This window comes from Talpa occidentalis, unplaced genomic scaffold, assembly GCF_014898055.3.
Source record: "Talpa occidentalis isolate TD23 unplaced genomic scaffold, MPIMG_talOcc4v2.1 talOcc4.10, whole genome shotgun sequence".
NCBI lineage: Eukaryota > Metazoa > Chordata > Mammalia > Eulipotyphla > Talpidae > Talpa > Talpa occidentalis.
This window is the reverse complement of record NW_023600993.1, coordinates 40,909,195-40,921,978: the sequence shown is the minus strand read 5'-3', so window position 1 is coordinate 40,921,978 and position 12,784 is coordinate 40,909,195. Positions and strand designations below refer to the sequence as shown.

General features: G+C 38.3%; 1 protein-coding gene across 3 annotated transcripts in view; it reads left to right on the top strand.

The window, feature by feature from the left end:
- The first annotated feature begins 1,824 nt into the window (after nt 1-1,824).
- DENND6A (DENN domain containing 6A) overlaps nt 1,825-12,784 on the top strand; it is a 41,614-nt gene continuing 30,654 nt past the window's right edge. For 2 of the 3 annotated variants that reach the window (XM_054694865.1, XM_037491450.2), the window contains exon 1: nt 1,825-2,075. In XM_054694865.1, coding sequence (XP_054550840.1) covers nt 1,845-2,075 — 231 coding nt within the window. In that variant the 5' untranslated portion in view covers nt 1,825-1,844. Of the gene's footprint in view, nt 2,076-2,312; nt 3,118-9,834; nt 9,915-12,784 lie in introns of those variants that run through there. The other variant, XM_054694866.1, reaches the window with a different exon arrangement.

The following is a 12,784-nucleotide window of genomic DNA, read 5'->3' as shown; positions in this document are numbered from 1 at the left end:
CCCCAAACCTGCCTGCTTTAGTGTGCAATAAAGAGAAAAGAAGGGAAAGAAAAGATAAAGTAGTTTCCAAATCAAGTACCCAAAGTTACTCATCTCCTAGTGGGTAAATGCTTAACTAAACACAGCTCGCCCAAAGCAGGGCCAGTGAGGACCGAAAGCCTGCTACATGTCTAAGGCACCTCCTGGTGGTGGTAGGAAAAGGCCAGGAGTCCAGCACGTTTTGGACAGGAGGAGCAAAATCAAAATCAAGATAAAATCTGCCGGGCCTCCCCGGTGGCGCAGCGGTTGAGCGCTGGGTTGCGAAGCTGCCCGCCGCCTCTGCTGCGCTGGTTCGATCCCCGGCTGCTCCCCGGCCACTGGAGGAGGGTCCCACATGGCGCGCAGACCTCTCCTGCCGCCCGCTGCTCCCCTCAGCAGTGTACTTCGGTCCTTCTGCCTGCTCTGCTCCCCGCTCTGGCTCTGGTGAATTCTCTCGCCCTCCCGCTCTTCTGACTGTACCCAGTGCATGTATAAATAAACAAATAAATAAAACATGCCTCTATAAAAAAAAATTAAAAAAAAAAAGATAAAAGCTGCCATTGTTAACCGCCCCACGGGTCTCTCACCCACATCTGTTTCAACCAGTCCAAGACCAAGAAGCCAGCGCAGCTTCTTAACATGTCCCTTTGTTCCATGTCCCTCCTCCAGGTCTCCATCTTTCTTTCTTCCTTCTCCCAATTTCTTTCCCAGCTTCTTTTCCTCTCTGCTCAGCTCTACCTGTCCTTGGGTGGGGCAGGGAAACTGGAACCATCCCTTTTGCAGGGAACCACCCTGTTACACTAGAACCTTGCTAAGAGAGAATGATCCCGGGTTGCTGTGGAAGCTAACCTGTCCAGAAAGATCTGGAGATGTGTGTGTTTAGTGAGTCAAAGACAACGGGGTCAAGAAATATGGGAGGGGCCTTAGTGGAGAGGGAAAAGCTGAGTAAAGGCACAGATCTCTGCATCAGCAGAACTTCCTGAGTAGACTACAAGTTGATATTGATATTGGAGTTGTGATACTCTGGGGCTTGCACGTAAACCTCTTAGAACTTCAGTTTCCTTATCTGTAAAAATAATGACATCTGGGCCTCCCGGGTGGCGCAAGACGTTAAGACACAATCTATGAAGCTCTCTGCAGCCACTGCAGCCCGAGTTCGATCCCCCGGCCAGGCAGCTACCCACATGGCGCAGCAGACCTCTCCTGGTTTACCGGCTGCTCCCCTTAGCAGTGTAGTTCAGTCTTTCCGACTGTTCTGTTCCCCACTCTGTCTCTGGTGAATCCTCTCACCTCCCACAACTCTGGCCTGTACCCCAATTCTTGTATGCATAAATAAATCTTTTTAAAAAATAAATAAAAAATGATGACATCTACCTACTAGCTATGCTGTGAAAATGGAAGGAGCTTATATTTATAAAGTACTTGGTTGGCACATCAACCGGTACAGTGTTCAATAAGTGTTAGCCACTGTTACCACTATGTTTCTAAGATTTAATAATGCCTTGTGTTTATGAATCGTGTCATTTCAAGAATAATTCCCCCCCGGGTCATCAGACTGCAAAGCAGGGTGCCGACAACTTTGAGCAGTTTGAAGGCCAGGAGGCAAGGGCCGGCTTCACAATTCTGCAGTGACGTCCCCACCTCCGGGCAGCGGCTCGGGACAACCCCCGCGGCGCGGGACTCCCAGGGTCACGTGGGCGGAGGCCCCGCCCCGGCCAGGCCGGTCCCCCGCGGCTGCGGCAGCCGGGGCTGCGCCTGCGCAGAACAGAGCGCTCGCTGCGGCGCGGTCCGCGGTGGAGGCGGCGCGAAGAGCAAGGGGGCGGCCGATGGCTCTGCCGGGCCCGGCCGGCTCTGGGCCCAGCTCCCGCGGGCCGTTGGACGAGGCGGTGGCGGCGGCCGAGGAGAGCCAAGTGCCGGCCATGGTGGTGGCTGGAGCCACTCCAGAGGACGAGGACGAGGGCCGCGACCGGGGCCTGCTGCGCTGGGACGGTTTCTCGGCCTGGCTGCACTGCGTGTGCGTGGTGGGCTTCGACCTGGAGCTGGGCCAGGCCGTGGAGGTGAGGCCGGGCGGCTCGTTGCCCCGCGCCGCGTCCGGGTCCCGCGCCCGGTGGCCGCAGCCGAGCCTGTGGCCCGAGGGCCGGCCGCGCTGGACCTTGGCCGCCGCGCATCCGGGCGTGGCCGTCGGCCCCTCCGAGCGGCCGCAGGGCTGCGGTGCACGGGCAGCTCCCGCGGGAGGATCGTGGGCTGCGGTTAGGGGTGAAAAGTTCTCTGGGCCCCTCCTAAATACTTGTTGATTTTTTTTTTTTTTTCCAAAACCCGGAGTCTCGGGAATAACAAAAATGGTTAGCTGCATCCGGAGAAGGCTTGCAGTCTGGATGTTTGGGACTTGCAAGCAGGAACAATGCCCTGGCATATGGTGAACTAGAATAGCCAAACTTTACGCAGCCAACTTTTTCAAACTTATAGGTTGTTTTGGTCATTTTGGGAACTTTTAGAGCGTTATGCCCATCCTGAGCTCAAATGCTTATGTCTGCATGCATTTTCTCCTTTTGTTCCTCTTTTCTGTGATTTTTTTTTTTTTTTTGGCTTCTGAAACAATTGGCCTGAGAACTGTTGTCAAGGTGAATATAGGGAAAATTGTTTGCTTGTGAATCAGTCAACTTTTTTATCTTCATGGTGCTTATTGAAAGTCCTTTGGATCTTAACTGTTCTTGACATTGCTTAGGGTTCTTTTGTTGCACAAAAGATTGTTTTTAGAATGTGTCGAAGAAAAACCTTATTTTATTTGTTATGGTGGCAATGATGGGTTTTCATGAACCATTATGTTCTGACATTAGTGTCATGAATTGACTGTAAAAATTGGCGGCTTAATGGGAAGCTAGTGTTTTTTTGTATTCAACCTGTCTTTTCTGTGCTTTGTCATTATATAGTTCACTACACATTTGATTTCCACTTGGATCAAGATATTGTGCTGGTTGGTGGGCATGCAAATATTAACTATATGCTTTGTATGTGTTTGTATATTGAATCTGCAGTTTGGAGGAGAACCAAGAATTAATCACAGTAGCAAGTAGAGCCAAATGCAGTGTCTGGCACATGGTGGGTTTCAGTAAATGTTGATAGAACCAGTGAATGCGTGGGCAATTCTTTTATTTTACTGAGAAACGATGGTACCCAAAGACATCATTTTCAGTCACATGTTAACTAAAGTTTCATGTAAAGTAGAATAGCAAAATAGAATTTAACTTGAAAGCTTAGGATTGTGTTGTTTTGATTGATTGCATTTTTAAATAACTAAAGGCCATCCTTTTGGGCTCTCATGATTTGGAACATTTTTTATGAGGTTTTTTTTTTTTTTTGACCAATTAAACAAAATACTTTGGATAATTGATGTGCTACAAAAATGTGACTCATTAAAAAACTTATCTTGAATTTGTTTTTCATGGTATATGTTTTCTTTAGGTTAGTAGTGTCTAACGTTTTTTGCATGCTGGGTCTTTTTAAAAATATGAACCCCATGAACTCTGCACTAGGAAAATGCTTATAAATACAAAATTTTGTGTATAGTCTCCCATGAACTATTTGGGATCATCTATGGACTTTCTATTTCTTGGCCCCCAAGTTAAAAATCACTGATTTTTGAAGGTGGGGAAAAGTTCTTAATAAAGGATCCAAAGAAAGATAAAACACAGATGAAAAACAGCTTAATTTTGTTTTCCTTATCAATGTAGATAGACTAATGTACCTTGTGATTTTTAAAAGGAACACAAATTAGCAGTTAATGTGGAAAAGCAGTTGAAAAATATATTTCACTTTTCTATTCCAGCCATACCTAGGCCAAAAATGAATAGCAGGGGTGACTAGACTGGGACAAGAAGGGAATGTAGAATTGTGCTGGAGAAGTCACATTCTACTTCAACTTCTTATAATGTACAACTATGGGGACCGAAAAGAAACATTAATTAAAGAATAGGTAAAAGCTGAGTTTAGAAGGTAGTATCTTGGGACCTACCCACATTATCGAAAAAGGCGGTCATTGCATCTTAGATTTGAGAGAGACTTATGAGACTGTTCATGACAGAAACTAACATTTGCAGACTTTTTAAAAAAAGATTTATTTATACATACAAGAACTGGGGTGTAGGCCATAGGTGTGGGGCGTGAGAGGATTCACCAGAGACAGAGTGAGGAGCAGAACAGGTGGATCTATTGAAATACACTGCTGAGGGGAACAGTGGGCAAGACAGGAGACGTCTGCTGCACCATGTGGGTCAGCTCCCTGGCCAGGGATCGAACTCATGCTGCAGTGGCCAGCACAGTGGCTGGCAATAGCTTGATAGTACTGAGACTTTAACTTCTGTGCCACCAGGGAGGCCTCTCACTTGCATATTTTTAATAAATGCATAAACAGTACCACGTATGTAAGCTTAAATCCTTACTAAAGACAATATAGAGTAATGATGAAGAAGCCATGCTCTATTGCTAGGCTACCTAAGTTAGAATCCATGTCACTTTGGGCACATTAATAGCTTGTCTGAGCCACACATCCATCCTCTGTAACAGGGTAACATTGACTTGATCATAGCATTGGGAAAATTAGAAAAGTTAATATTGGTGAAGCATATGAACAGTGCCTTGGACCCAGTAAGACCTATGTAAGTCTGGTTGGGAAGCAGTGAAATTCCCTTTGTCATCTACAGTGAAAAGAACCCTTAACTTTTACTTTGTTAAAGATGAAACCTTGATTTGCTTTTTGCATTATTAATACTTGATGATCATTTAAAGTCCTAAGCTTTGACTTTATTTATTTATTGAGGTAGCATTGGTTTACAATTATATATGACCTAGAGGTATAGGATCATACCTCTTTACATGCTTGTTAACCCATCACACCCACCATCAGTGCATTCAACAGCCTTTCACCATAGTTTATTCGGCTTCCTCCCTCTTTTGCATGCCCCCCCCCCCAATTTCTAGTTTATTTTTGCCTGACCATTTGTTTTGTTTCTCTGTATTCCACATGAGTAAAGTTATCTGGTATCTCCTCCAGTTCCATCCATGTTTTTGCAGCTTTTTATAGCTGCATAGTATTCTACTGTACACACACACACACACACACACACACACCCCTACCTCATTGTAATCCACTCAAGATGAGCCTCTAGACCTTAGTTTTCTCATTAGCAAAATGAAGTCAAGGTACAGAATCAATACTTTCTTTTAAGTGAGGGACCTTTTTTCCCTGTACAAATGAAAATCCAATATGCTACCTTACTAGTGAATCTGGTTTAGATTTGTCCTGTGTGTGTATATTTGATTATAGACAGCAGAAACTAAGATACAGCTTAAGTAGAAAAGGAGAACTTGTAAAGAGTTGTTTCAAGGTATCCAAGTCATTCTAACTGCAAGAGCTTATTTTTTTTTACTATACTGTGTTGTCCTGGTTAAAAAATTAAGTCAGTTTCACTTATTACTTAGAGAAAACCGAAGCAAAGCAGATATTTGAAGTGCCAGTGATAACCTGCGCTAAAAATACTAAATTATTGGCAGTTATATTGCAATTATCTTTCCATTAATATATCATAATGGATTCTAGAATCATTTTGTGAGTTATGAATGAAATATCTTTGACATTTTATAGTCCTTTAGATGGCAAAGTGCTATGAAATGCACAGTAGACAACTTCTTATATTAGGAGAAAGAGACCTATATCTAGACCAATGTGACCTATGTTAATGGCATAAATATTCTGAATGTAGGTATTCTGTTAATTGAAAATAGAAAATAATTCATGATCATGGGCATATGCTGAAGTGTGATAACAGTAGTTACCTATCATGTGCAAAGGATTCCGTTAGGTATCTTAGCCAAAAATGAAGACAGAAGAATCCTTACTCTCCAGCAATTTAAATGAAGAGATAAATAAGACCAGGGAATAAGTAATGAAAATTTCTGGCGGAAGCTATGAATTGATTTGAATCTCAAAGACTACATTATTAAAAGTTTTAACTTATCTAGTTAAAAAATAATATATGTGCTCATTAAAAATAGTAGAAATTAGAAAAAGAAAATGGAAATCATTTATTTCATATGTTGTTAGAACTTAATAGGCATTTTTAAAAATGAAGAAATAGTTCCTAAGCATGAGCAAGGGAGGAAGCAGGAAAATTCAAAGCATATTTATTAGGATTAGTGAATACATTATATACTGAATTGTTGAGATCATCTATCAAGTGAAAAAAGCAGAGGTGAGAATATTATTGTTAATAAAAATACATTTTTCTTTGAAAGATATATATATATATATATATATATATATAGATCTTTAATAATGGTCATATTGGCGGAGGGAGATTTCAAAGTCAATAGAGAGACTAATTTTTATTTCATGCCTTTTTAAGATTTGAATTGATTAGCTTGTGCTTATAATTCTTTTTTTCTTCAGATATTCACATGTCATAAAATTTACTCTTTTAAAGTATATAACTTAAGTTTTAGGATTTTGTGGTGATCTCCACTACTATCAAATTCTGTAATATTTTCGTCACCTCAAAAACAACCCCATGCCATTTCTCTTTTCACCCTTGCTTCCGGCAATCATTAATCTACTTTCTGTCTCTGGATTTTTCCCCTCTGTACATTTTATATGAATGGACTCATAACATGTGACCTTTTATGTCTGACTTCTTCCAGTTAGTATAATGTTTTTAGGATTCACCCATGCTGTACTATGTGTCAGTCTTCATTTCTTTTTGTCACTGAATTATGTATCATTATATGAATATACCAAATTTTGTTTATTTATCATTTGATGGAAATTTGCATAGTTTCTACTTTTTTGACTATTAATAATGCTATGATGTACATTCTTGTACAGGTTTTTGTATGAATGTATGTTTTCACTTCTCTTGGCTCTGTATCTGGGAGTGAAATTGCTGGATCATTTGTTTAATTTCTTGAGAAACTACTAAGCTGTTTCCCCAGCATGGCTGCGTTTTCAAATTTCCATCAACAATGTATGAGGATTCTAATTTCTCCTTGCCAATGCTTGTTCTTCTGTATCCTCTTGATGATCACCATATTAGTGGTAATGAGGAGGCATCTTTTCTTAATTGAAAATTTTTATTTATTTGATACTGTTCTACAAATGAACTTGGAAAAAAAAAGAATGAATAAGTTCTTTGCTTATAGTCAAATGGCAGATTCAATGAATCAAGTCCCACACAGATACTAAAAAAAAAAGTTATATGATACAATGGCAAGAATATAGCATTTGCAAACAAAGAATGATATTATAAAATTTTTAATATGGGATAAATTATTATAACAATTTTTATCCCCTTTTGCCTCACCAATAATATACTAAATAATAAAGGAATCATGTATTTTAAAACATGAGTAGGTGTCTTATTTTATTCGCATGTCTCTAAGACTGAGGTTGAGTCTCTTTTCATGTGCTAATTTGCCATATGTGTATCTCTTTTGGAGAAATGTCTACTCAAATCCTTTGCCCATTTAAAACTTAGGTTATTTGCCATTTTTATTGTAGAATTTTAAGTATTTATATATTTTGTATATTAGATATATGATTTGCAGGTATTTTCTCCCATTCTTCGGGTTGTCTTTACTTTTTTTGTCAGTTTTATGCTGACAAAGAAGTTTTATACTTTGATTAAGTTCAATTTATTTGTTTTCCTTGGTTGCTTTTGCTCTTGTATCATACCTAAGAAGCCATTGCCTTATCTGTGGTAAGATAGACATTCCTATGTTTTGTTCTAAGAGTTTTATAGTTTTAACTTTTACACTTAGGTCTTTGATTCAGTTTGGGTTACTTTTTGTATATGATGTGAAGTAGAGGTGTTACTTTTTTTTAAACATTCTTTAGAGATAATAGACTTAGTTAACAATTTATATCAGTGTAGTATAATAGTAAAACAAAACTAAGAAAATAACATTGGTATGCTATTATTATTAAGCGAGTTTATTCTGATTTCACCAGTTTTCCTACTAAAGTCCTTTTTCTATTTCAGAATGCAGTCCAGGTTCCCACATTGCATATAAATGTCATATTTCTCTATAGTCCTTTACAATCTATGGAAGTTCCTAGTCTTTTCTAGTATTTCATGACTTTGACACTTTGAAAGAATACTGGTCAGATGTTCTATAGTATGTTTCTCAATTTAGGTTTTTCTAATGTGTTTATATAATTAGTCTGAGGTTATGCATTTTGGGGAAAAATACCCAGAGATGATGTGCCCTTCTAAGTACATGATATTAAAATGTCTAATTGTTGGTGATTTTAACTTTGATCATTTGGCTAAGATAGTGTCTGCCAGATTTATCCACAATAAAATTACTAATTTTCCCTTTGTAATTAATATTTTGTTGGAGAGCCTTTGAGATTGCAATTTACACTGAATTGCTAATTCAAACTCTGCGGGCTAATATTAGCTTCCATAAATAGACCTTTCCACTCATATTTAAAATACCAGAGTAATTAATGTTCTAATAGTGATTTTCTTTATTTTCCTTATTCCTTCCACATTTGTTAGTTGGAATCCTTTTGTAAAGAAGAGTTGTCTTTTTTTAATCCATCTGCCATCAGTGTGGACTTAAGGATACTTAATATTTGTGTTATAATCTATTATTGTTACTTATTTTATTGATTATTTTATTGTTACTTATTTTTTTGAACTGCTCCAGGTTTGAAAATTGGTGCTTTTCTTAGGTTGGCTCCTGTGTCCTTTAGACATGTCCTTATCTTTTTTTTTTTTTTTAACAATTTCTTCCTGGCATCACAGGATGCTCAGTGATCAGGCACCTCTGATCATAAATCAGCCCTGATTCTTTTTATTCCAGAACAGTATTTAACAATCAACATTTGGGTTTTAGATGTGCTCATTGCTACTGGGGTGTCATTGATTTATTTTTCATGTTAAAAAGTCTTTTAAAAGAGATAATGCATTAATATGTCAAATATTTTTCAGCCAACTAAAAAAATTATATGAGACATAACCAGTTGAAAAATATAAACTTGTTTTCTGTACTGTAAACAGTTTCCATCTTCTTTCTGGAATGCTTGTTATTGGCTAGTCATTGAAGACATAATTCTCATTGGGTTTAAAATGATTATTTCCTTTAAAATTATGATGATTTTGTATATGACTTAATGTTTATGTTGGAGATCTAGGCAGGTGTTTCTGGGGAAATGCAGTATCTGCCAGTCCTGGAATACTTTGTACAGTTTCATGCAATTGTGACAGACAGTGGGTCACATGGCAGCAGGCAGGTACCCATTCATGCTTGACTGATATACATGGTAGACATGAATTTTTCTCATGTCCAAATGATACTATTAAGTTATTATTAGTTAGTAAGTTAACTGATATTTCTAATTTTCCTCCTCCATGATTATTTTCTACACTGAGGTGGGAATGTTAGCGTATGCAGGGGTGAGTGACAGATAAACAATACCTCTGAAGAGAAAAGCCCCATTTAAAACATTGTGTAATATGATTTTTAAAATGTATATTTACTATTATATATACTATTTAAATACATAATAGTATATATACTATGTATATTAATATGTATTAATATATTAATATTTTTCTAGGCACATTTTTTCTTATCAATGTGAAATATTCATGCTGTCACATCATTTTTTAGGCTTTAATAATTATATCAAATAAAACTTTCTGTTTATCACCTGGCCAACCTCTCTCTCATTGCTTTTAATATGAGAGATCTTAACGTTGGTAACAGAACCAGGGTGATACTAGCTGATGCTCTCTGTCCCCCTTTGATGCCTCCCAGGAATGCCAGTGGCCTGGGGGACAGAGAGGCCTGGACTTGAGCTGTGGAGAGAGGAAACTTCAACCGAGAGGCGTCTCCAGGTACTGGGGCCAATCCACAGTTGGTTAATTCCCATGTGGGTATCAGGAGCTAACTAAACTAACAGTGATTGCCCAAACTTATAAAGTTTTTTTTTAATAAAATAAAGTATGTACATAGATAATAATTCTAGTAACTGTGGTGATTTGGTGCAGTTCAAGATGCTTAACAGTGGTTAATATTCTTTTGTTTTTTAAACAAAGAATATAAAATATAATTGAAGTTTTAAATTAAATATGCATTTTTCTGATTTTGCTGACTTTAAGTACAGTCTGCATATTTGGATAGCTATTGTATAAAATACGCGTTTTTCCCCAAATTTCCTATCTCTTTCAAAATAAAATACTGAGTAGTCTTAACTCAGACCAATCAAAGTCTAAATGAGCTACTATGATATCTTTATGTAACAAGAATAGAAATTTTGTATATTTTTTTTGAATTGATATTTTAATTGCAGGAAATAAAACTCTGAGGGGTCCTCATAAAACTGGTTTTGGGCTCTAAAATTAAGCTATTATAGGTAACTCAATTTACCAGTAATTTTCTGACCAGCAAACTCCTGCGTAACTTAGATCTGGTGATACTTCTTAAAAGTATGCCTTACTATTAGGTTATATGTTTGCTATTTCTGTTTTAAACTTTAAAAAAAAAATGGTGAAATGGCCTAAGGTTAAAGCCATTTACCCTTAAAGAAGAATTTTATATTATTATTAAATATAATAAAGAATTATTTTCTTACCTTTATTAAATATAATAAAGGTAAAGAAGAATTTTATATTATTATTATTAGGCACTGAGTTGTTGAACTAATTTGAGGGTATATTCACTGATTAAAGATTTTTTTTTAGTGACTACCATGAACCAGACACTGTTCTGTGTGTAATAGATAGAGTGGTGGAAAAACTCGGCCGGGTTCTTTCCTTCATAAATTGCAGAGAGAGAGTTTAAATCTGACTGGTCAGAACATGAACTACAAAGCAGAGAAGTAGAGAGAGAGTATTGATGTTGGTGTGATTCTCCATTCCAGGAATAATGGTGGTCTTTATGTAATACTGTCTCTGTGCAAGCCTCCCCATTGACTTGGATTGAGAAGGATTATTTGCTGTATCCTGGCTGGGGAAAAAGGGGGATACCATGGCATGTTAGTGATTGCATCTATGGGTAGAGAGGAAGGATGACTTTATTTAGATATTTAAGTTTGTATATATCTTATATAACTTTGTATATATCTTGTACAAAGATGTATAACTTTGAACAGATCGATTGATAAGTTCAAATCTTAGCTCTGACACTTACAAATCAAATAAATTTTGGGAGAATTATTTTACTGTAATCTTATTCCTCTTTCTGTAAAGATAGGGGGAATTAATAGATTTGTGAAAATTGAAAACTCCAGAAGATGCTCATTAAATATTCTTCCCATCTTTTTTCTTACCTTAGTTTCCTTACATGTAAAATGGGGATGCCACTGCCAGCTTATCTGTTTTTAAGAACTAGATAGATGAAATATGTGAAGCCACTTTAATTCTGTTTATAATGTGATGTTACTACACGTTATTTCTGGAAATGGAAAATTTTCATATTCTGGGTAATTAGCTCTGGGTAATCGAAGAATTTGTGGGTTCTTTCAGAACTGGAAAATCATGGATCCCCACAGCAGCAACCCACCATTAATGTAATTTAGCTACTCTGTGTTTTATTTTCTCTCCTTTTTTGTTAATCTGCTGCTAACTAACCTGCCTATTCCTAATCCCATCTCTTTTTCACATTCCTAAGAGAATCTGCATTGGCTCACTTGAGTTCAGTTATTCTTTTGGGTAGAATTTTCACTTCCACGCACTTCCAGGAAGTTGGTTGATTGGTCTGTAAAGTGTGTACCTTGGGTCTGGGGTTTACTAGTAACTCTCCTAACCTGGTCTTGCATCCTTTGCAGGGCCCTTTGTGGCATTTTCCCTTAGAAGGTGGCTGTGATCAGCATAGGCACTAAACTGACCTGTCTAGGAGAATGCAGTTAGTTAAAAGAAATTAACTAATTAGCTGGAGGAAATTAGGACAGGTTTTATGGTGGGACATGGCCTTTTAGATATCTTAAGCTGTGGAATTTTTTCCCCCCATTTTTCTTTGAATAAAATACTTAGTGATTTGCATTACTTTTGAAATCAATTAAAAATTATTTCTTTGGGCCTCCCCTGGTGGCACAGCAGTTGAGCGCTGGGCTGTGAAGCTGCCCACAGCCTCTGCAGTGCCGGTTCAATCCCTGGCCGCTGGTCCCATATGGCATAAAGTCCTCTCCTGTGCCCGCTGCTTTCCCCTCAGCAGTGTATTTCTTCAGTCTGCCTGTTCTGCTCCCCGCTCTGGCTCTGGTGAATTCTCTCACCCTCCCGTGCTTCTGACTGTACCCAGTGCTTGTATAAACAAACAAACAAATAAAAAAAAAATCTTTAAAAAAAATTATTTCTTGAAATACTTATGGTACTGTTCTCTCTTTTCTCTCTAGTTAATAGATCAAGTTCTCTTTTGATTTTAGACTTCCTAAGAAAAGACTTAGTAGGGCCTCCCCTGCCCGCTGCCTCTGCGGTGCCGGTTTGATCCCCTGCTGCTCCGGCCACTGGAGGAGGGTCCCACATGGCATGTAGACCTCTCCTGCCGCCCGCTGCTCCCCTCAGCAGTGTGCTTCGGTCCTTCTGCCTGCTCTGCTCCCCGCTCTGGCTCTGGTGAATTCTCTCACCCTCCCGCGCTTCTGACTGTACCCAGTGCATGTATAAACAAAACAAACAAACAAACAAACAAATAAATAAATAAAAACATGCCTCTATAAAAAAAAAAAAAAGAAAAGACTTAGTAAACTTTGAACTATTGGTAATTCAGTTGG